The sequence below is a fragment of the Danio rerio genome, chromosome 25 (assembly GCF_052040795.2).
Source record: "Danio rerio strain M-AB ecotype USA chromosome 25, GRCz13ab, whole genome shotgun sequence".
Classification (NCBI taxonomy): domain Eukaryota; kingdom Metazoa; phylum Chordata; class Actinopteri; order Cypriniformes; family Danionidae; genus Danio; species Danio rerio.
Window position 1 is genome coordinate 17,786,030 of NC_141045.1, and position 25,531 is coordinate 17,811,560.

Consider the following 25,531-nt stretch of genomic DNA (forward strand, 5'->3'; position numbering starts at 1 on the left):
TTCCCAAATGCAAACGATAAAAATGTATTAAAAGTATTTCCACATCGAACAAAAACAAACCTGCGTTCAACAATAACACAAACACTTTTAAGATTTACAACACAGAACAATCTCTTAAACACATTCAACACAAAATGTAATGTAGCTTTGTTTTTTAAACAGCTGAATCTTCTTCATTTTTGATAAAGTATAGTCACTCTTTTGAAGTTAACAGTTTAATGTGTTTTGGAGATTTTTAATTGGTTTTCTCTTGAACGGTGAACATTTTATTCTTCATTTTCTGTCATTCAGGCATCATTTGTCCTTCTCTCTGTCTGTGGCGTTTTCGTCATTCAGTGGGTACGGGGTGAGGTCCAGAGTCAGAAGACGGCTGAACATGCATTCATCAAACTGTAATAAAAAAAGAGATGCGAAATGAATTAGAGACCTCATTAACGAACTTGAATTTGCAAGTGCTTATTTTGAAGCTTTTTAGTTTTTTTTTCAAATACATGAGTACTTATTCATAAATTCATTCATAAATGCAAAAATTTACACTGATGCACAATCATTTCATAGATACAAGATCTTGCATGTAATGTATAATCAGTTTATATATAAGATACAAGATTTTGCAAGACTTAACAAGTTTTTACAAGACTTAAGATTTAACATCAGATTCTAAATCCATGATTTAGAATTCCATGATCAATTTATAAGGGCAAGACTTTATATGATTAGTTTATAAATACAAGATTTTATATATATCACCTCCTTAGTTTTTCATGATTTTCTTTGTGATTTTTTTACGATAAAAATGTTTGATTTTGTGGTGGCAATTCCCAGACGTTTGACGACAATTTTGTGATTAAAAAATAATAATAAATATAAACACACACACACACACACACACACACACACACACACACACACACACCACACACACACACACACATATATATATATATATCCTTCAGATCGGGTCAGGTCCAGTGGTCTTCATCCTTGAACCATCTCCATCATTGTAAACTGCTTGTGTTTGTTAGATGTTTGCTCCCACTTTATTTTGTAGCCTGAACCACACAAAACACTCAATTTGCGCCACAGGATGTTTAATCCAATCTTTGCATTGACTTCACATGTAAATCACTTGCACTTCATCCGCATCTGCTTACTGCAAAGGCTGCAAAACATTTTCCCCCACTGTCATGTAATGTAATGATTGTGAGGGAGCAAGTGAGATGTCATGCAGCGTCATTAAGTAACATAAAACAATTAATTGCAAAAAATTGCAACTTTTTGTTGATTTTGCGTTGGATTCAGCGATCGCGGAAACGCAAAAAACTAAAGGGTATATATCATATTTAAAGAATATTATATTAAATAAAATATATATAAATATAATATATACTGTTTATATTTTAATCGCAAAATTGTTCGCAAATTTCTGGGAATTACCACCACGAAATCCTTTTTATCGCAAAAAATCATAAAAACAATTAAAAAAAACTAGGGGGTCAGATAAGAGCAATATTATGCATGTATTATCAGTTTATAAATGCATTTTTTGCACATATGATCTGAGATCAATATTTTATATGTATGATTAATTTATAAGTGCACGATTTTGTAAATATGATCAATTTATAAATGCAAGATTTTATATACATGATCAATTTATAAATGCAAGATTTTATATACATGATCAATTTATAAATGCAAGATTTTATATACATGATCAATTTATAAATGCAAGATTTTATATACATGATCAATTTATAAGTGCAAGATTTTGTAAGTATGACTAGTTTATACATATAAAATTGTGCACATACAATCAGCTTATAAATGCAACATTTTGTATGCCTGATCAATTTATAAATGCAAGTTTGTATGCACATTGCACAATCACTTTATAGATGTGATGGTGTACCTTCACAACAGTTACATTACACACCGCATGAAAGTTTATATTGGAAAAAGCATAATGGAGTACTTTAAAATTCAGACAAACTGGGTCTGATATTGTATACTGTAAAGAAAGTAATTCATCTGATTTGGTGTGAAAACTATTTACTCTAATTTAGATTTTATGGGGTCTCTAAACTGCATGAATAACGAGACTGATGTAATACAGACAATCTGTATGGAATTTACCATTGAATAGACTCCAAGAAGAGCATCCGCCCGTGAGTAGAACTCCTCCTTTAGGGAGATCACAATGATCTGACAGCTCTCTCTCGACATCATCCGGAAAAATCCCGTAACCTACAGTGATGCTGAAATGTCTTATCATGGAAGAGAGTGGGATTTCAAAACAGCGTGGTTGTAATTGAAGCTGGTCTGACCTTGCCAATGTTTGTGTTGTCCAGAGCGGCATCCACCTCATCCAGCACAAAGAAGGGAGCAGGACGAAAGCTATGAAGAAATGATGATTACATTGACAGTTATATCACGTGCAGTTTTATCTACAGTTAGATGTTACGTCACATTTATTATACCTGTGAATGGCAAAGACCAAAGCAAGAGCAGCGATGGCCTTCTCTCCTCCTGACAAGTTGTCCATAGCCATGAATCGTTTCCCAGGAGCCACGCAGTTATAGTTGATGCCGTCCAGGTAGGGCTCGTTTGGATTTTCAGCACTGAGAATGGCCTGGAGCATGTGTATACAAACATGGTTTCATACAACAATACAACAAGTGAATGATCAGTGATAAAGGCTGAAAAGTGAACCTGAGCGCTGGCGTTTCTGCAGAGTTTCTTGTAGATCTGGTCGATAACAACAGACACGTGTTCAAAGCACTGGCTGAAGAGATGGAAGCGTTTGGCCTTCACCTGCTCAAACTCTTGATTGCGCTTCTTGGTGGTGATTGTGCTTATATCGAACGCTGATGTTCAGAGGGTTTAAGAGTGTAGAAGAGTAAAAACATACAAGCATGATCAATGTTTTATGTGGCAGATGAATGTGTTACAACAACAAACTTAAAGCCCAAATGAGAGTTATTAGAGCTAATAATTAAAATCACACACACACACACACACACACACACACACACACACACACACACACACACACAAATAATGTTTTCACCAGGTCATATACAGTAAATACCTGAAATAATAATGAAAAAATAACCTTTCAGCTAGTTACCAAAACAATTTACTATTAAAAAGAAAATAATTTACATTATACAGCCATTTAAATCAAAAGTCAGCAAAGGAAGATTAAAAAGAATAATAGTATAATAACAATTAATTAATAGAATTTTTGGGTGTCAAAGATATTATTTAAGATTATTTTTTTATTTTCTAATTTATCTAGAATGTAAACGTTGTACAAAGCTTTTAATACCTTACTTTTAAATAGTATTTTAAGTAATAGTCTTTTAAAATAGTGTTCAACAAAAAGTCAGTAAACTTTAAGATAAATTCATGTTTAAGTAAAGCAAGGGTAAGAAATAACGTAAAAGTAGATGTATATCTGTTGAAAGGGTAAATATATGATAAATGTCATAAGAAATTAAACAATTTGAATTCAATTGCAAATTTTAAAAAATGTATAAATATAAGGTGATAATGTTTATGACTCTGTATTAAAAAACTAAATGTGAATGTTATTTGTTCAGTGTATTTTGTTCATTCAGAATTTTCATGTTTAATGTAATTTTGTTTATTCAGTATCATCAAATTAGCAAATGTCGTTCATCAGATAATTGCATGGTTTCCACTACATTCAGTCTTCTATGGCGGGGCGCCACGCCACAATTCATCCCGCCACAGCTACATTACAGCTTCTCATTCAAAACACTTTATTTTTTCAATAGCGGGTGATAATCGTACCAAAACGTATTAAAGGGTAAGTGAATTATAATAGCTCAAACTTTTTTGTATCCGTAGTAGTGCTGTGCGTAATTTGTTTACCCTTTAAGGTTATGTGTTGACTGACTGGCTGACAGGTGTGTGATGCGTGAGGCCAGCAAACACGACGTATAGCCATTTCACTCTACTTCAGGACGCATTAAGGCTACTCTGTAGGTCTATTGGAGACATTCATAAATATTCCTAGCAAATCTAATAAATGCTGGAAACATACTCATTACATAAACGCACTAAATCGCACTCAGCAGCGTTTGTTTGAGAGCGCACAAGAAGATCTGCGCGCTCTTGAAGCGGCTTATATTTGAGGGGGCGTGCAAGAAGTTTTGTGCACGAGCAGAGGATATCGACGCGCAAGCACAGATTCGCATGCTCGTAGGCTACTACATAAATGCGATCTCGACTTCTAATAATGCGCTCACGACATTTGTCTTTGAAATAACGCCACAGGTAGTTGGTAGATCTGTCTAAAAAAAAAAAGGCCTGGAAAAAATCCTAGAGGAAACACTGAATTATATATAAAGGGTGTGCAAAATAAACAAGGCTTCGGCCTAAACCTCTTTTAGTAATATTTAATTTGTAAAATAATGGTGGTGAGAACCAAATTATTCATTCATTCATTTTCCTTTGGCTTAGTCCCTTATTTATCAGGGGTCACCACAGCGGAATGAACCACCGACTTATCCAGCATATGTTTTACACAGTGGATGCCCCTCAAGCTGCAACCAAGTGCTGTGAACTCTCATACAGACTTACATTCACACACTCTTCTTTGGACTATGGGGGAACACCGGAGCACCTGGAGGAAACCCACACGAACACGAGGAGAACATGCACACACACAGAAATGCCAAATGGTACAGCCAGGACTTGAACCAGTGACCTTCTTGCTGTGAGCCGACAGAGTTCACTGTGCCGCTACAGAACCGAAATAATTGAATTGAAAATGAAACTAATCATAACTAAACACGTTTGTTCCACCCTAGAAAAGTAAAATGTTTATACACTACACCTGAGGTAAGCATTTTGATCTTACTGATCTTCCATCAATTTAACCAATTTTTCATTAGTTTCTAATATTTTTCTCTAAAACAGAGAGAACAGTTGAACAAACTCAAGTCTCTCAATTCTAAAAGAGTCGCAGTGTTACTTCAGATTATACAGTATACAGCAGAAATATACCATCCAGAAAGACTAACAGCGACTGCAATTCTCTAATTAGTCTGCACCACTGGTTTCCGAAGTGGGGGTCAGGAACTCCTGGGGGATCACGAGACAATGACAGGGGGTCACTTGTGAGTGGTACAGTACAGTACGGTTGGGGTCGGTGCGGGTCACCTTTATCAGGCTTGCAATTCCACTACCAAGAGAACCCTTTTGGTGGGCATGGTGTATGACAAAAAGTTTCAGTCGACGTCATTTTCACTCGAGAACACATACAGACCCTTAAAGTCTGATATGTTACCAACCACAGAATAACTACACACAGCATACATTTAGTCCTTATTTAGGTTCAAAAGCAACACAAAATATAGTCCTCAGTCAGTGCAAACCTCTCATCTGTGTCTGTAATCTTCAGCAGCACATGTAGCCTCTGTTAGAGAGCAATTCCATCATTCTGAGTTCATAATAGTCCAAAAGGTGATAATAATAGTTAAATATGGCAGCTTGTTTACACTTGCTGAAAAAATAACGTGCTCCTTTTTCCGGCTCCTCCTTTGTTTTTTCGCGCTTTATTCTCGCTTTTGTCATCTTCTGACATGATCTGGTTTTAAAAGCACGTCAATAATCAAGCGCATGTTATTATCATGAGCTCAAGAAGTTTGTAATTTCAGATATAGACACGCGGCGAGCGCAAGCAAGAAAGCGAAACCGCTTGCGCTTCAGCTTGTAAAAAACATTGGCTGCTCATCAAGACGACGACATGGTTTGTTTGAACTGGGGTCGACCATGGCTCGTTATTATATATAATTACGCTGTAATCTCTCAGCTGTGTATTTAGAACATGGTGCTTCCTTTGTTTTCATTCTGGCTTTTTGCATAAGCGAATGACGTATCTCTGTAAACCAATAGCGTTCAGCTGCGTGTCTAGATCTGCCTTTTGATACCCTTTCTCGTGTTTGGTACCCTTTCAAAAGGGTGCCAAAAAAGTGGTACGGTAGTAGTTCGGTTCGAACCCTACCACTCAGTGAAAACAGGCCATTGGTCTATTATCCATAACCCACAGAAGATAAAAATAACAACAACATGCAAATAAAAAAACCATCAGCCTTTAAATTATTTTTTATAGGATTGTTGTGTTTACGTTAGATTAGCAGTAGATTGATTTTATGGCACCAGGTTAAAATTTCTGAAAACTTTATGGCAATCAAATACATTAAAAATACATACAGGCCACAACTGAGCATTGATAATGATCTCTGAGTGGCAGTCTCCAAAATAAACCAATAGACTTGTGCTGAAAACATTGTGTCCACTAGTCGCATTACTTGAGGTTAATATTAAATTAAATGAATTAATAAATGACTATAAAAAGGATATGGTTGTTGGACTGTTGCACTTTTTTTGTGTTGTCAATATCCTCGTGTTTATATAGGCCTATTGTGGTTTGAGCAACGTTTGCATATTTATAACCACCTAAGAGGAATTTGGGAGTCGCGAGTCACTGGCATTGTTATTTCAGGGGTTGCAGGCTGAAAAGTTTTGGGAACCCCTGCTCTACACCATGATATTTAAAGTGTATATTTGTCCCGTACCATCCAGAACCTCCCGGTAGCTGTCCTTCACCTCTCTGATCTTGTCTAGAGCTTTGAGGTTTGGAGCTCTGGACATCATGATCATGGATTCCAGAGAAGAGACACCCTCTTTAAGCTTCTCCAGCATAGCCTCCACCTCACTCTCTTCAGTGAGCATCTATAGACACATAATGCATCAAAAACACTTCAACAACATAAGAATGAATCTGAGATAGACCTCAAATTCTACCTTAAGGCTGTTGTCCAATGCAGAAAAATCAAACACCATCTGCGCCTCTCGTTCAAAAATGTCCAGTGTGCTGACGCTCTGAGACTCTGAGTCCAGCTGTAATTATGTTAGATGACACTTAAGATAAATATGTAAGGGAAATAATCTTATTTGGAGCAGATGTGACCCTCTGTTTGCACCTGTATTTCACTGATGTCATCCAGTGCTCCTGAGATCAGCGTCAGCGGGAGGCCGTCTATTTTACAGGTTAAAAGCAAGTTGTGTTTAGTCAGTCTCAGGTGCTCTAGAGCCGCATCAGTGGAGATTGTTTGCTTCTGAAGCTTCATCAGCACCCTGAGGTCAAGCACAAGAAATAAAAAGTGATCATTAAAAGAAATAAAAATTCATAATCTTCTCTTTGCCAATGCTGAGATACCCACTTGTTTCTCTCCTGGAGGCCTGTAAGAGCTTTGTCAAGCTCTGTCTTGGCATTGTTGACTAAATGAGTCTTTTCTGAATGCTGGTTGTTCAGTTTGAGCAGATTGGATTGGGTCTGCTCCACAGCTATTAAAATGTTGTCTTCCCCCTATAAAACAAACAGCAAAAATGACTCAACAGTACTACATTAATATAACAACAAAAAAGCACAAAACCAAGGCCTAAACAAATACTAGAACTGTTAAGAAATATCTAGGGCTGCAACTAACGATTATTTTAATAATTGATTAATCCGTCAATTATTTTTTTTATTAATCAATGAATCAGATAAAAAAAGAAAAGCATTCATTTCCAACATCCTTTAATCAAAAACATAACTGTAAAATCTTTAGAAAGTGCACAGACATGTTGTCCTTGAATATCCATGAGCTGTTATAATAATAAAATAAAATAGGAAATAACTTAGCAGTTTTGTCTTGTTTTCAATCCAAATATCAAAAATATCTTAAATCAAGATACATGCTAGACACATGAAGTAGCATAAGAAATTATGTCTTGTTTTCTGAAATCTATAACATAAGATGGGGATCACCATATTTACTCATGGCATGTCTCATTCATAAAAGCAGAACGCGCAGGAATTAGTGTGTAAATTTGTTGGTTACTCCCAAAATGCATGCAAGCAAGTGGCTGGCCAGCTGGGAAAAGAATAGATTGAACTTTATTGTTACTTTCACTACGTGCATCTGATATGAATAATACACATCGGCAAATGATATATAAATGGATTGTTAGACTTTCATATACTTTCTTCTGTGTATCTTGTATTTCTTGTTGCATCTAAATGTTTTGTTTTAATAGTACTTGCGTGTATTTACATGTCTAAAATATAAAATAAGCATTGGGTGGTTAAAATTTCTGCTTAATTGTGATAATATGACACGTCTTTCTCTCTTTCTCTTTCTTTAGTGCCAGCCAACACGCCAAAGTTCAGTTAGAATTTTTCACGTCATGCTTGTCAATCTGGCTAACAAGTAAACACCAGCACCAGGGACGATTCCCACTTTAAAATGGAACAAAAGTAGGATTCTGTAGTAATTTAACCTGCTGTTGCTTCCTTTTTCATCATCAAAAACTCCAATATGTTTGCGTTTCAGGAGCTGGATCTCTGCTGTGGTGCTCCTGTCATCAATTTAGCATATTTGGCCGTTAACACACATTTTTTTGTTTAGTGTGAAATGCTCCGCACCTTGGATGACTAGGGTCGCAGATTTCTCTGCCTTCGCCATGTATCTTTAACTCTAACATTACCTCCGCTTGTTTTTTTGCTCTGTCCTGTCTATGAGGTGCTGATCTCTGCTGACATCAATGCGCGAGAGAGGTAGAGTGTGTTCAACTAAAGTTTTTTTAATAATCAAATGTCTGTACATCGCTCAACATTTACTGGTTTAAAAGTGGCATAAAATATAAGCAATAATAAAAATAAAAATATATATATCATTATATAACATTTATTTTAAAAAATATTACTTTTCGGTCCTGCACATGTTCAAATATAGCTGGTATTTAAAACCAGTACAAATGTGTGTACACTTTTAGATTTGGATTTAAGGTAACCATTCTAAAATATTGCAAAACCAGAGCCCATCATTTCCTGATCAAAAACAAAAGTGAAGTGAGTTTGCCTCTTTTAGGCTGATAATGATGTTCTTCTCTTTCTCTATGGTCTCTTCTATCTTCTTCATCAGTTTGACAAGTTTCCCCAGCTGGGCCTGTTCGTACTCGAGCTGTGTACTTAGACGGGTTTGCTGGGACTCGAACTGCAGGCTGGACAATCAGGACAATAATTAGTCAAATTTAGTTCGCAATTAGCACTAGTTTATGTTCATTCTGAATCTCAGTTTTTTTAAATAAATCTTTTCTATGTTCTTTATTTTAATGTCTTATTTCCCTTCCCCTACACAAGAGCATAGGTTAGAGTAATCAGATATTGTTATCATAAATCCAATAAACACAGATATATAATATAAAACTTAAATCTCAGTTTGAATCCTAAGTGGTAATTTAAAAACATGGTAGTCATTACTTAATAACTGCTAACTGTGGTCAGACACAGCAGTATGTGTGTAGGTCTTACCGCTTCTTCTCAAGCTCCTGCTGCAGTCGGAGATAATCCTGCTCATACTCACGAATGTTTGCCACACCGATCTCTGCACAGAAGTCCGCAAACACCAAATCCTCCATCTAAAATGTGTAAAATCAACAGAGCAGGAGAACTAATGACCGTTTAATGTCTGATTTTTAAAAATTAGAGATTAAAGTCACAAATAAGAACATACAGCAGAGAAAATAAGTATTGAACACATCACTATTTTTCTCAGAAAACATATTTCTAAAGGTGCTGTTGACTTGAGATTTTTGCCGGATGTTGGTAACAACCACAGAAATTCATATATGTAAAGAAAAAAAAAAGAATTACAAATTAAGTTATGCGTAACAAAATGAAGTGACGCAAGGAAAAAGTATTGAACACATGAAAAAAGGGAGGTTTAGAAAGGCAGCGAAGACAGCAACTGAAATCTCTCAGTAGTTCTTCAGCAACCCTCTGCCCTTCATCATTTTAAATCAATATTAGATGCTTTAGTCCAACATATACAATATCAGGATGATAAAAATAAAACCAGGGTGGACATTTCAGCAAGACAATGATCCAAAACACAGTCAAGGAAACTCTCAAATGTTTTTAAAGAAAGAAAATCAAGCTGCAGAATGGCCCAGCCAATCACCTGACTTGAATCCAGTAGAAAATACAAATTAAAGATCAGGTTTGATATACGAGACCCACAGAACTATCAAGATTTTTACACTCTGTTAAAGTTTGTGAAAAACGCACACCTGAGCAATTCATGTGACATCATTCTCCATATGAGGCATCTTATAGCTGCGTCCCTCATATTCTCACATTTATTTTTGTCAGTAGCAACTTGTTCGTCAAAAAAATGATGACTTTGTCAACAAAATTAACACTGTTGATTCATTCATTCATTCATTTTCTTGTCGGCTTAGTCCCTTTATTAATCCGGGGTCGCCACAGCGGAATGAACCGCCAACTTATCCAGCAAGTTTTTACGCAGCGAATGCCCTTCCAGCCGCAACCCATCTCTGGGAAATAACACTGTTTATTACACAAATAATCTTTCAGGTTTTTTGTTTTGTTTTATTTTTATATTTGAATGGCATGGATTTATTAAAATCAATTCCATGTCAACAGCTCCTTTAGAATTATTATTTCCAGGAAAAACATGACACGTTCAATACTTATTTCCTCACTGTAGCTATCAAAAATATTTATTCAGGCAAATATTTAAGTAAAAAAAATTTATTAGCTTAACAAATCTGATTTATTTTATAAAATTACAGTACAAACTTATATACAGTTAAATATTCCAATTAATATAAAAAACATATTTAAATATTTACATATTTTTAAAATGCATTCCTGTGATGCCAAACCTTAATTTTCAACAGCTATTAGTTCAGTCCTCGGTGTTAAATTATTCTTCAGAAACTGTTCTCATAAGCAAATCTTTTGCTCAATAATTTATATTGTGATAGCTGAAAACAGCTGTCCAATATTTGATTTAAATTTCGTTAACAATTTAGAATACTTAAAAAAAAAAAAGCTAAAATGACAGCATTAACTTAAAGACCATTATAAATATACGTACTAGCATGTTATAAAAGTAATGCATTTTGCTTTTATATACAGTAAGTAATAAATGGATGTTAAAATACTGCAAAAGTTTAATTTGATTAACCTAAAATAAGCATTGATTTCATGATTTAAGGTCATTTTTTGAAATATTTTCAAGCTCTTTAAAATGACAATGTTCAACTTAAATTCAACTGACCTGATGAATTTTGTCTTTGACAGCCTTCATCTCACTATCCTTCAGTTCCATGCTCCCAGTCTGTATCTCAATCTGGGCCTCAAGGTTGGAGAGCTCACTCCTGAGTTTGGAAATCTCCTGAAGTGCACACACAAATGTCAATTTAAATACATCAAGCTACAGTGGAGGAGCAGGGGAAAGACTTACGATCTGAGCAGCAGGGATGCTCTTCTTGCGTATGGAGTCTAGTTCCGTGTTAGCGTATTTAAGGCGAGTCTGGTTTCCCTGAGACTGAGCCCTGATCTGCTTCAAGTCCACTTCCTTACGCTTCAGCTTCATTAAGGCCTGCATATAAATCAACAACATTAGCATACATCATGAGATGATAATGTGAAAGTAATAAGGGCCTGTTTACAGCAAAAGTAACTATGGAGATATCTTTATAGATAACAAAAATAGCATCCACGTCAGCTCAAGTTCTGTAAAGCAGGATGAATGCTGATTTAAAAAAAAAAATACTACATGACTTTTATGCTAAGTACCCCTCACTGGTCCCCAATCTTCCATAAATACTAAATATAAGCTTGTGGGGGTTTTATTCCTTAAAAATAGTAGCAGGTAGTGCCAGTAGCTCACCAAGTGCAACCATTTGACATCAACCACAATGAATGCAGTGCTTCTCACACATATACTTTACTTGGGCAGTTCGCCCAGGTATATTAACGGCCACCCAAATATATTTAGTGACACATTTTTACTATTATTAACACCCTTTTACACCCTTTTTACACTGTATCCGTTCAATATTACCAAACATCCATGATCGATTAAGTTTTGTTTTATCAGTTTTACCAGACAAGTTTCACATCTTTTCACATCAGTTTCACATCAGCTCTTCATACTCACAGGGACGTGCATATTTTGGGACTTAAAAAATTTGTCCGGCCCAGGTTTATAAATCCCCTAAAATGTCCAGAATTCAACTTTTTGTTCTATAGCTCATATGTGTTTTTGCATTACTTTTTAATTAAAGACGTTCTGCCTTGTTTCACAGCTGACAGTGCACGCAAAGCCACGATACAGAGAGAAAAAGTAAATTACAGATTCATTAATCTAAACAAATCAGAAAAACTTTACTATATACCCGGAGAGGACGAAATGATTGTCTAAACTGGCTGCACAACATATGTACACCGTTAGTAATGGTTAATCAACACATTTGCCTTATTTACAAAAATCTATTTTGTCTGTTTCTATTAACTTTTCTGACATTTATTTCTCATTTGCTGATTATTTTATTAACTTGATGATGTTAATTTATTATATAGTCTATTTTGAACACATATCTAAAATGCTTTGGCATTCAAATTTGCTTTGAACTTGAAAGAGAAAAGCAGATTTTACCTGTCAGTGGGTGCACATGGCTCCTGAATAGCAAAAAAGTATTTCTTTTTTATTTCACTCTTTTTTTAATAGTCTATTCTGTTTTATTTGTCGCATATAGTTAACTATTTATGTGATGTGGATAAATGGTGTTTTTCAATCCGGCTACCATTTCAAATCTGTGGAAAGCACTAGAATGCCCTGTACACCTGAAATTATGAAACCCCCAGGGTCCAAAATAAATGTGGACTTTTTAATGTAAATGTTCTAAGTGTTTTTTACAACATATTTCAGTGAGAGACATCACTTAAAGGGATAGTTCACCCAAAAAATTGCATTTTGTCATAATTTAGGGTGCTTTCACATCTAAACTTTTGTTTTGGAACCTGGCAAGTTTCCCCCCATTAGCGCGGTTCCTTTGGCACATGTAAATCCAGCAACTGTTCTCGGATCCGCGCTAAATCAATCACTTCGAGATCGCCTGAATGAGGTCTTGGCTCGATTGAAACAAACTCTTGAGCGGATCGATTGTAGTGAGAAAGCAAAATGATCCAACGAACCAGACTTGGTTTATCTGTTATTTACTTCACTCTATAATGTAAAGCATATAATGCATAATTCTAGCCAACGGCTTTGTATGAGAAAGTCTTATCTCTGATTTATATTTGCTGACTATGTCTTTGGGTGTCACCATTCAAAATCATCATAAATTAAAATAAGGACGCATAACAGCTGAAAGGAACTCTGCAAAAAAAAATCGTGGAACTCTGACCAATGTGAGGAGAGTTTACTCGCACATGGCTTGTTTTAGCTATTTTGCTCCATTTAGAAACTTTGCCGTGTGAAAAGCGAACCGCACAAAGAACAAAGTGCACATTGTAACAATTTTTAATCATTGTTTCATGAAAAAAAAAAATCAATCTAGAGGTGTGAAAGTCATTCAAGTCTTAATACCTTATGTTTCTTATAAAGAAATGAAAATTAGAACAGTTTGGTCTGATCATGTCTGTTTTCATATTTAAATGTAAAGTCCTATTTTTGATTTATTTATCCAAAATCTATGACATTTTACAGTCATTTTTATATTTATAACTGGATTCTTTGATTCTGTTCATTTATATCTGCAATACAGACATCATTGGACCCTATTCTAGCACACTTACACGCATCTCAGATGACAGCTTATCCTTCTCCTCCTTAAGTTTGTTCATATCTTTCTCTTCCCAGCGTCGAGCTTTCTTGCTCAGGTCCGAAGAACCTCCAGAAATCACCCCAGACTTCCGAAACAAGGTGCCATCAAGAGCCACCGTCTAAATGAGACATGTTACATAGTGATCGGGATGAAAAACAAGCAATCAAATGGGCCAGAAATAATAGTAACATTTTGCTTTTTTTGCATTTGGAGTTGGAGAGACTTCAATTCGGGACTCCCGACATGCTATATGTCAGTCACTTCACATGAGGCTAATGGCACTGACAAAAATAATATCTTTCAATGCACCTGTGTGCCACCTTACCTGAAGACGCTCAGGACCATCAAAGGCGATACGACGGGCATCTTTCAGAGTCTCACAGACCAGTGAGTTTCCACACACATACTGGATCACCCTCTTCAGCTGAGGGGCGTTTTGTGAACACTGAACCACATCCACCACCATCTTGGCTCCCTGCACCTCCCTCAGACGCTCATTCAGAATGGGCACCTGATGCACGTACAGAGAAGACATTGATAACCACACGAAAATATATTTAAAAGTACTTAGTAAATAAAAAAAGAATAATGATTTGAGAAAGACCTTGATGTTTCACTCACATCTATATAGTCAATAGGAAGAAAAGTCTCTGGTTCGGCTCTTTCCTCTTTCAGATATCGAATGCAATCATGGGCCACATAAGCAGACGTCACAACGATAGCGTTCATGTTCTTGCCAAACACCTTTGTGACTGCAAGTTGGTATTTCTTGTGGATGGGCTGGCACAGCTCCACCAGACGACCATACTGAAGATAAAAATCCAGAAGTGTTGAGTTGCTGGTCACAAGATACATAATACTATAATAAGGGAATGTGTTAAGCAGGTGTTACAATCTAAGTGATAAAGCACTGTGTTTTGAAACCCGTTTCAATGGCAAAAAATTTCAATGGCATGAACCGTGCAAGGGTGATTTAGGAGCGCACTGTTGACTAGCTTGCACACGCACTGTGGTCAAAGTTCAAAATAGCTCAACATTATGCTCCGAGTACAATCCACTCATGTACCCATATACTATGTATATATACATACGAATGAACAACACATGCTCACCAGAAAAGCAAGTCTGCTCAAAAAACTTGCTTACAGCAAAGTGTATCCAGTTTTCATTTCGCTGCATCCCTAAGGGGGGATTATACACCTAATGCAGTGTGCATATGACACTTAGAAGTTAACACACAACATGGGCACATTCACTTAAGCACACTTGCAAGATCTTCAACAACTTTAAGATGATTATTAAAGTTATTCAACTTAAAGTTAATTTAAATAATAGATGGTGCTTAATTTGTAAATTGCAAGGTCCCAGCATAGATCGGGGTAACGGATCTGGCATGTTACCAGAGGATGGAGAGGTATAACGCACGAAAGTGGAGAGGAGGGTGGGAGCGCTGGATGGCAGAGGGGTGTTGCAGACAAAGTACGAAAGTGAAGAGCGGGGGGTTGTTGCAGACGAAAGTGAAGAGGGTTGGGGAGTCGCAGAAAGGGGGAGGAGGGTGGTTGAAGAGGGAGATCGTTAAAATCAGGTTCCGGATGAGATTTCAGAGGTGCCGGATCCGGATCCAGCGTGTTCCGGCACAAATTAAGCCCTGAGGGGCATCCCACTAGAGATCTGCGCGGGACTAAATTTTGAATCGCGCTCCCGCCTGCACCCGCCAGGTTTTAGCCCGAACCCGACCACTCCCGCTTACATTCAGCATTTGTTGTCCCGCTGCCCGACCCGCCCCGTTTTCTACCCCCCAATCCCGATCCCGGGGGGTAAGAACAAAACCGAAACCAACCAGCTATACAGAGTCCAGACAGCCTATAACAAGCTGTCTGTATAAACACACACACACACAAGCACCAAGCACACACACAAGCAAAGCTCTCTCCCTCTCTCATTCGCGTGTGCACACACACATACACACACTCACAGCAACAAACAAGCTAAACACAGCATCCCGCTATTTCATTTACACACATACATACACGTGCTCGCTCGGGAGTTGGGAGTGGTATTGGTAGACGGCCCGCTCCCGTCCCAAATTAAACCCACGCTTTATTTGGAAATTTATTCCCGCGCCGCAGAAATCTGGTCGGGTCCTGCGGCTCCCGCGGGACAGCTGCGGGAATGCAGACCGCTACAAATTTAGAAATTTAAACAACATCCTGAGTCGTAGCTGAACGCCACAGACCATAGCTGACATGCATGTCAAAATTCATGGTGCATTGTGATTCGGCAATCTTACCCCCCTTAACTGTAATAATCTGAAAATATATTTACCTTGGTAACAGCTTTCGCTTTAATATCACAAAATTAGAGATTATAAAAAATTGTACTTGGTGTAAACAATAAGGTTAGATGAAAGTCTGAAAACTGAAAATTTACTGTACTATTTAACTAAATCCTGCATGTTTAACATCTGCACATTTATGCTCTTTTATTAGTGTAGCATTTCATACAGACTTGCACAGAAAAAGCACACAAGTTCAGGATAAAATTTACCTCAAGCAAAACAGTCCATTATTTATTGAATCAATGCATATTTGCCCTGGGTCAGCAAAAGTGAACTGAGGTGCTAATACTTATGAACAAGCATGAATATATTTGCCCCAAGCCCAACACCAATATGAGAATAGCTAAATTAAGAAATTTTTGATTCTGTATGGAGGCCGTCATAGTAACAGCGTCTTCCGGTAGAGTGCTTAGAACTTCGTTATCGTCATCAGCCAGAGCAGCGTTTCTCAACTGGGTGTCAATACTGTTTTCAGTGGCTTATGAAGTGTTTTTGTAAAGCAAAACTTTATTTTGAAAGAAAAACATGTGTTACAGCTGTTATACTTCTGTCGGATGCGGTTCAAGTGCGAGAGAAAAATGCTCTCCTAATTCAGTATCTGCCATCAGATCAGATGCTGAAATATAGCGTCAGTGTTCCCGACCTGTCAGCTGTTGAAATGTACTCTGTGGCTTTTCAATGCACGCACACACACACACCCTATCTTACTGCATTATAAAGAGTAAACCATATTAATGGCATAAAACTAGCATGTATGTAAGGTATGTAGGTATGCCATACAAGTTCCAAAAATTACCAATAAAAGTGTTACTGATAATATTCTGACTGATTTGCATGTTGATTCTAATTGAGAGCAGTTATGATTCATTTAGTTAGTTTGTATTGTGTAATATTTACCACAGTATTTGTTTTTCTGTCATTTCAAAATGGCACACTTTCAATCAATGTGTTAGTGGGACAGTACAGTAGGATACATGTGTCAAACATTTTGCTGAAATACATTTGTTTGGGTTGGTTATATATTTGAAAGAAAGAGAAAATGTTCACTGTAGTGATGACGAGGCCTTATTTGAATGGCACAAGATGCCGTCTGACAATGAGGGAAAAATCCCATTAAGCTCTTTTAAAATGATCAGTCCATGAGGTGGCCCTGATCGACAGCAGTATTAGTTTAAAAATGTTAATAGCATGTAAAATAAATTAAACTATCATTTCAAAGCTGTCCGTATCTGAGTGTTTATACACACCAAGCTGCCAAACAGAATTTCTTAGCACAGGCATGTCCAAACTACGGCCCGCGGGCCATCTGCGGCCCGCAATTAGTTTTTTGGCGGCCCGCGAGGCTTTTTATAAATATCAATAGAATCTGGCCCGCTATACAAAAATGAACATAATTCAAAAAATAACCACCGGGTGTCGCTATTACATGCATTCAATTAAGCAGCAGTTCTTGTTATGATCTATCTATCTGTCTGCCTGTCTGTCTGCCTGTCTGTCTGTCAGTATGTCTGTCTGTCTGTCTGTCTGTCTGTCTATCTATCTATCTATCTATCTATCTATCTATCTATCTACACACAGTTGAAGTCTGAATTATTAGCCCTTCTTTGATTTATTTCTTCTTTTTTAAATATTTCCCAAATGATGTTTAACAGAGCAAGGACATTTTTACAGTATGTCTGATAATATTTTTTCTTTTAGAGAAAGACTTTTGTTTTATTTCGGCTAGAATAAAAAGCGGTTTAAATTTTTTTTATGAACCATTTTAAGGTCAAAATTATCAGCCCCTTAAGTCTTCAGAACAAACCATTGTTATAAAATAACTTGCCTAATTACCTTAACTTAACAAGTTAACTTGCTTAACCTAGTTAAGCCTTTAAATGTCACTTTAAGCTATATAGAAGTGTCTTAAAAATATCCAGTCAAATATTATTTACTGTCATCATGGCAAAGATAAAATAAATCAGTTATTAGAAATGAGTTACTAAAACTAATATGTTTAGAAATGTGTGGAAAAAAATCTTCTCTCCGTTAAACAGAAATTGGGAAAAAAAAATAAACGGGGGCTAATAATTTAGGGGGGCTAACAATTCTGACTTCAACTGTATATATATATATATATATATATATATATATATATATATATATATATATATATATATATATATATATAAATACAGTTGAAGTCAGAATTGTTAGCCCCCCTAAATTATTAGCCCCCGTATATTTTTTCCCCAATTTCTGTTTAACGGAGAGAAGATTTTTTATGTAAAATTTGGCCCACGACAACGTTTGTTTTTTTGCATCTGGCCCTCGGCCCAAAAAGTTTGGACACCCCTGTCTTAGCATCTTCCTTACGCATTCACAAAAAGCATAATGGGTAATTTGGCATTCTAAAAACGGTCTATAGCTAACAAACTAAATTTTGTTAATTTGAATTCAGACGCAGACATTAATGTTATTTAAACATTGGCTGTATAAGCTGATTGTGACAGTACCACAGTATCAGGGTAGAGTCTCCTGAGGCTTTCCAGCACTTCGTCTCGTTTCTGCTGTCGTCGGTTCTCTTGGCTGTCCAGACGGGCGTTCTGCAGCTTGGTCAGCACTTGTGCGAGCTCCACATTCACCTCCTCCATTCGCAAAAGGCCTTTTGCCAGCTCCTCTGACAGCTGCTCCTCCTGCTGACGCTGCTCCTCCAGAGTTTGGCTTCAGAAAATAATGAGTAATATTTGACTAAATAATTTAAATTAAATATAAAATAACTCATGCAATCTCAAATAAAAAAAAAAACATTTCCAATATTTCAGCTCTTCTGCAGAGTTTTATGAAGGAGTCATACGTTGTAGTGTTGACATATTCCTCCAGTTTCTCTGCCCTTCTGCTGATATCCTCCAGATGAGTTTGACTATGTTTGATATTTCCCTGCAAAACAAACATTTATGTAATAATTCTTAAATATAATTTGACTCCTCACAAAGCTTATTCTCCGAGTATGATTTACTACCTTCTGATAGACAATATAGACTTCCTGTTTGCAGATAAAATTGTTTTAAGAAATCTTTTTTTACGTAAGTCGATTAGACCCAACAGGCATACAATGTCAAAGACATTAATATTAGGTTAGATTTAGGTCACAATGTCAGGTGTCCAAAATTCAATGTCTAATCAGCGGACAAGGACAACGTTATTTTGACAGCCAATAATAAAGTCAACTGACATTGATATTTGGTTGATTTTAGGTCGCAACCAAAATCCAATGTCTGACAGACATCATAGTGGTAACGTCCACACGTCAAGCTGTTACATCATTAGAGGTTGATATTTGGTTGATTTTAGGTTGGACAAAAGGTTGCACAGTCTGACGTGATGTTGACATCCTGTGCATGCTGTAAATGTAAATGTAATTTACTGTTTGATTAGAGTTGTTACAGTATGTTGTTGTTTATTCAGTGGTCTAGGGTGCAAGCCAAATTTCGCTACTGGGGACAATACAGTATACCCTGCAGGCACAGGATGTCAACATGACGTCATATTGAGTCAATGTTTTTAATGTATTTTAAATAAAAATATAAAGTAAAACAGCAATCATGAAGATCTAAGCCAACCTGAATCTCACTTTTCCTTCTCAGGTCAAACTGGAGCTTCTCACGGTCCGCTTTTACCTCCCAGTGCAACTTTTCTGCGCTTTGGTTTAAAATGGCTCCGTTCCTTCTAGCTAACTCTTTGAGTTCCTTATAACGCTCCAACTGCACAGACAAACATAATATAACATCAGCTTAACATTGCCCTTTTATTGACACTTAAAATTATTTATTCTGCTAATATAATCCCATCACTAGAAAAAAAACAGCAAGGCCACTTTTGATTATTCAATCAGATGATAAAATTTTGTCCTTCTAGTTTATTTCTGCAGTTTTTATTTCACATTGCATTTTACATGCTTGTGTTTATAAAACGAATGTTCATTAAACACTTATTTTAACCTGGCTCTCCTGCAGCTGTACTCCTGCTCCTCTTCGAGCCTCCTCCTCCTCCATCTGCCTCTCTGAGGTCTTCCAGGCTCTCTCTAGCTCAGTCAGTTCTCTCTTTAGCTCCTCCAGCTCCTGCACCTTCTTGGCCTGTAGATTCTGGTACTTTTGAAGAGATCTGTGAGCCTCCTGCACTTTCTGCTCATGGTGGGAGGTGTTCACTTTAGCTTTGATGTACTGAGGCCTCTGTTGATTCAGAATCTGCTCCTGAGATCTGGAGGAACATTATGCAGAGTTTTTTTTCATGGTATTCTTTTTGCTATATTTTAATTATTTACATGATTTCAACAGACACATTAACATGCACATAATTAATTAAATATGCTTTATTCATATATTTTAATAGAAAATAATTATCTATTTTTCATTCCAAACAGAACATTTAAAAAGTGTATTAAGGTAATGTGCATTGTTGTCATGATCACCAGCGATCTAGCGGTTGCAGATCACTGGAGAACTACAACTACCATGATGCTGTGCGCCAATCAACACCCGCTCCAGCTGACAATAATTCAGACACTTACACACGCACATTAATACAAACAGCTGAAACTCATGATCAATGAATATATGGACTATAAAGCCACCTCTCATTTTCACAAACACTGCTGAGTCTTGTTCACTGTTTTTCTATAACATTACAAAGCGGTTTCCTGGCCTTGTCCCTCTGTGCTTTGATCCTTGCCTTGCTCTCTTGTTGATGTTGTTTTGCCGCCTGAGCATTCGCCTGTTCCTGACTACACTTCTGGATTACCCTGATGAATGCTGTTTGAATGTTGCCTGCCTGACCATTCTGTTTAATATATTGCATTTTTATCCTCAACTCTGTAGTCCAGTGGCCCTACGTTACAATTGTAAAGTACTTCACACAGTTTAAAGATGACTTCTTAATATTTTGATCCTAACAAAGAATACATTAATTGGAATATTAATTATTCCGCTTCCAATTTAAAAAATGGACATTTATGACTGTTATATATATATATATATCATTTATATTGGCTGTAGTATGTGAGAGTGTAAGGGTGATTCCCAATACTACAGTAGGTTGCATTAAATATATCTCAGAATAGTTGAGATATAGTGACCTCTGATAAAGATTTAAGCTGAAGGAGAATGCTTTTAATACTTTTAAATATCATTTTTCTGTATAAATAAACGAAGAAAATGCATGTATATTTTACATGTGTGTATTTGCATGTAAAAAAAAAGTTAATTTTAAGTCAGAGTTAATAATCCTAAAACTTTTAAATATTCAGAAATAAAACTATTTAAATGTATTTTTATGTCTGTGTCTAAATTGTGATATGTATGCATATGTACATAAAGAATTATAAAATCTTTTATATATACACTGAATTATTTAAGAATTTTAATAACATTTTCTTGTCTACATATGATATATTTAATTAAATTATTTTTTTATTATAACGTTTTGTAATTTGTGTGATTTCACCAACATTAGCAGTCAGTGTGACTGACCTGATCTCCTTCTCCAGCTGCTGAAGTTCTCTGTTCAGACGCCCATGTTCTTTCTTCTGGGTCTTCACAGTTTGTTCCCAGGCGTCCAGGCTGATCTTCTGCTGCGCTGCGGCTGCCTGCATGTCCCCCAATGAAGCTGACTGTGCATCAATGCTTTTCTCGTTGTGAAAGAGCTGAAAGAGGGTCAGTTGAAGTTTGCATTCTCTGAGATCATCCACCAGCGACTGATATCTTTGCGCCTGACAAATCAAAACAAAGATATTAGTTAAGATATTCTGCATTACATCTAAACAATTACAACATCTGTCACAGGTTTCAGTGTAATACCTCGGTCTTATCTTTAAAGACTTGTTTCTTCTCAGCTGTAGCCGCTTTCTTCCTGTTAAAGTGGAACTGGGTGTCCTCTTTGGCTTTCTGCAGGACCGCCAGCTTGGTATCGTATTCAATATTCAGATCTCCAGAGCCACTGATTCGTTCAAACATCTTTGTTCGTTCTTTTGCATTCATCATGGCGATTGACTCCACAGCACCCTAAGATCGCAAATTAATAAATATAGAGAATAAATACGATAACCACCAAATGCTACTATTTGTGATTTAGAAATGCTGCCCATTTAATTACTAAACCACCTGATACACAAGACAATTCTTGGCTTTCACCACGATGCCGATCTTCTGCAGCTCTCCAGTGTACTTCGCCAAAGTGACATGTTTACCATTCACAAGATACTCGGAAGACTCCCCTGTAAAACAAATACATTCATTTCTTTTCCTTCGGTTTAGTCCCTTATCTATCTGAGGTCGCCACAGTGGTATGAACGGCAAACTGTTCCAGCATATGTTTTACCCAGCTGATGCCCTTCCAGCCGCAACCCAGTACTGGGAAACCTTTACAGTCACACACTTACTTATACACTACGGACAATTTTGTTTACCCAATTCACCTACACTCACCGGTCCCTTTATTAGGTACACCTTACTAGTACTGGGTTGGACCCCCTTTTGTCTTTAGAACTGTCTTAATCCTAGATTTAACAAGGTACTTGAAATATTCCTCAGAGATTTTGGTCTATATTGACATGATAGAATATTTGCCGCATGATAGCTCTATTGGATTGGAATCTGGTGATTGTGGAGGCCATTTGAGTACAGTGAACTGATTGTAATGTTCAAGAAACCAGTCTGAGATGATTCGCACTTTATGACGCGTTATCCTACTGGAAGTAGCCAACAGATGATGGGTACACTGTGGTCATAAAGGAATAGACATGGTTAACAACAATTCTCAGGTAGGCTATGGCGTTAACACGATGCTCAATTGGTACTAATGGGCCCAAAGTGTGGCAAAAAATATGCTCTACACCATTAAACCACCATCCAGAACTGTTGATACAAGGCAGGATGGATCCATACTTTCATGTTTTTGATGCCAAATTCTGACCCTACCATCTGAATGTCACAGCAGAAATCAGTCAACGTTTTTCCAATCTTCTATTGTACAATTTTGGTCAGCCTGTGCGAATTGTAGCCTCAGTTTTCTGTTCTTAGCTGACAGGAGTGGCACCTGTTGTGGTCTTCTGCTGCTGTAGCCCATCGGCCTCACGGTTGGACTTGTTTTGCTTTCAGAGATGCTCTTCTGCATGCCTCGGTTGTACTGAGTGGTTATTTGAGTTTCTTGCATCAACAACGACAAGATATTTGAACCCACAGAACTGCTGCTCACTGGATATTTACTATTTTCCGGACCATGGTTGTGCATGAAAATCCCAATAGATCAGCAGTTTCTGAAATACTCTGACCAGCCCGTCTGGCACTAACAACCATGCTACGCTCAAAGTCACTTGAATCACCTTTCCTCCCAATTTTGATGCTCTGTTTGAACTGTGGCAGATCTTTTTAACCATGTGTACATGGCCAAATGCACTATGCTGCTGCCATGTGATTGACTGATTAGAAATATGCATTAAAGAGCAATTGGACAGGTGTACCTAAAAAAGTGGCCAGTGAGTGTATAGCGCATGTCTTTGGATTATGGGGGAAACCAGAGCACCAGGAGGATTTTGAAGAAAAGCCAAAAAATGTCCCTGACTTTCAATGTCTAGAATAGACCCTTTAAAATAGCATATAGTAGAAATTGCATGACCTGTGGGAACCCTGTAAATATTATCGACAGATAATGTTTCAGTTCAGTTCAATTCAATTATACACTTTAAGAAAAACCAAACAACATGCACCTGAAATGCGTCTACTGAAGGTCATTTCCTCATCATTGTCTCCACAGTAGATCATGGTCACGCTGGCAAAAGTGGACACCGGGTTGCCAATGTGGGCACCGTGGATGAGATCTCTGGTGTGTTTAACGCGGAGATTAGCTGCTCTTTCTCCCATCACAAATCCAAGAGCATCCATGACATTAGATTTGCCTTCAAGCAACAATCAAGACTGTGTCAATAATTTTAATCAACACTGATTATACACCTACAAGCATGCAGAACATCTACATGAGGCATGTATTTGTTGTCATTGTTGGTATAAAAAGATTACATGGTATATTACATACAGTTAAAGGCAAAATTATTAGCTTTCCTGCGAAAATGAAATTATTTTTCCATATAACATTTTTCCCAAGAGCTGATTTACTTACCAGTAACTTAGTGTGATTTGCTCGGTAGCTAACTTAACCCTAAAAAAACATTAAGTAGGCCAATAATACTGACAATAACGTTAACCGTTAATAGATGTCAACAATAAGATGTCTGTAAATAATTCAACACGTTTTGGCAGCATTATCCCCACGGTACGTTAGCAGTAAACATACTTAACTTACGTTAGCTGTCTCCTTTTCCATTTAAAATCTTATGTTACAAAGATGTAAAACACATTAATATAGTGATAATGACACTATATTCTCAGATGTACTGAGTAATTTATTTAAAACATATGTAACGTTAATACAGAACACTTTTTAGGTAATGCCATTTTTAGCTAAGTTAGCATGATATTATGGAGAACGGTTTAGCAAAATCAGCTTAATTATAGACTTACCTGATCCGTTGGTGCCAATTATGCAATTGAACCTTTTAAATGGGCCGATAGTTTGTTTTCCTCTCCAGGACTTGAAATTTTCGACGTCTAATTGTTTTAAGAAACCCATGTTCAGGTTTGTTGATGAAACGGACAACGTCGTTTACTTCAGGAAAGTTACTGACAGAAAAGTGAAGGCGGGAAACTGCGCCCTGCTGATCACCTCAACACAAATAAAGTCTTTAGGCCTGTATGGATTTAATTCTTCGTAAAACAATTTATATTTTTATTGTTATTAAAAATTTATCAAAATGTATAACTAAATGTCAATATAATTAGAGAAATGCTTTAATAAAACAAAATGATAATTTTTATAAATGGTGTATTAATGAGCTTGAGGACTCAAATATTGATGTAATAACCAATTATTTAAAAAATGTATAAAAACAAAACGTTGCTGTAATGATATTTATCAGCTACATAAATTAACCATAGTTGGTTTTACACAATTTTTGTACTTTAACTATGAATCAAATTAACCTGGGTTTCGTTACACTAATCATACTTTAACCATGGTATTTGTAGTAAATGCGCCAAAACCACAGTTGCTATACATTTTGTATAAATAAAATCATGACTAATTATAAGAAGGGAGGCAAAATAGTTAAATAGATGACAAAATTATCATTATAGGAGTAGACTAATATTAAATAAAAGACATGGTTTGACATGGTTTACTACAGATAAAACACATTTTTGTACTAAACTATGGTAATCAAATTAACATTGGTTTTATTACACTAATCATACCTTAACAATGGTATTTGTAATGAAGTAAATGTGCCAAAACCACAGATGCATTACTTTTATTACAAATAAAAACATGACTAATTATAAGGGAGGCAAAATAGATCAATAGAATGACAAAACTGTCATCATA

General features: G+C 36.6%; 1 protein-coding gene across 1 annotated transcript; it reads right to left on the reverse strand.

The window, feature by feature from the left end:
- On the reverse strand, window positions 1-25,430 carry smc1b (structural maintenance of chromosomes 1B). The gene is made up of 25 exons (XM_087312035.1): window positions 24,613-25,430; window positions 23,802-23,990; window positions 22,198-22,310; window positions 21,895-22,098; window positions 21,568-21,806; window positions 20,041-20,299; window positions 19,663-19,803; window positions 18,897-18,979; window positions 18,556-18,763; window positions 14,344-14,529; window positions 14,048-14,233; window positions 13,694-13,840; window positions 11,355-11,492; window positions 11,169-11,285; window positions 9,395-9,501; window positions 8,943-9,084; window positions 7,260-7,405; window positions 7,020-7,173; window positions 6,841-6,936; window positions 6,612-6,768; window positions 2,713-2,867; window positions 2,481-2,632; window positions 2,328-2,397; window positions 2,137-2,247; window positions 1-390 (listed from the first exon to the last, which is right to left on the reverse strand). Exons 1-25 carry the CDS (start codon window positions 24,719-24,721, stop codon window positions 295-297), a joined length of 3,705 nt encoding a protein of 1,234 aa, XP_087168161.1. The 5' UTR covers window positions 24,722-25,430; the 3' UTR covers window positions 1-294.
- Between the last annotated feature and the right edge of the window lie 101 nt (window positions 25,431-25,531).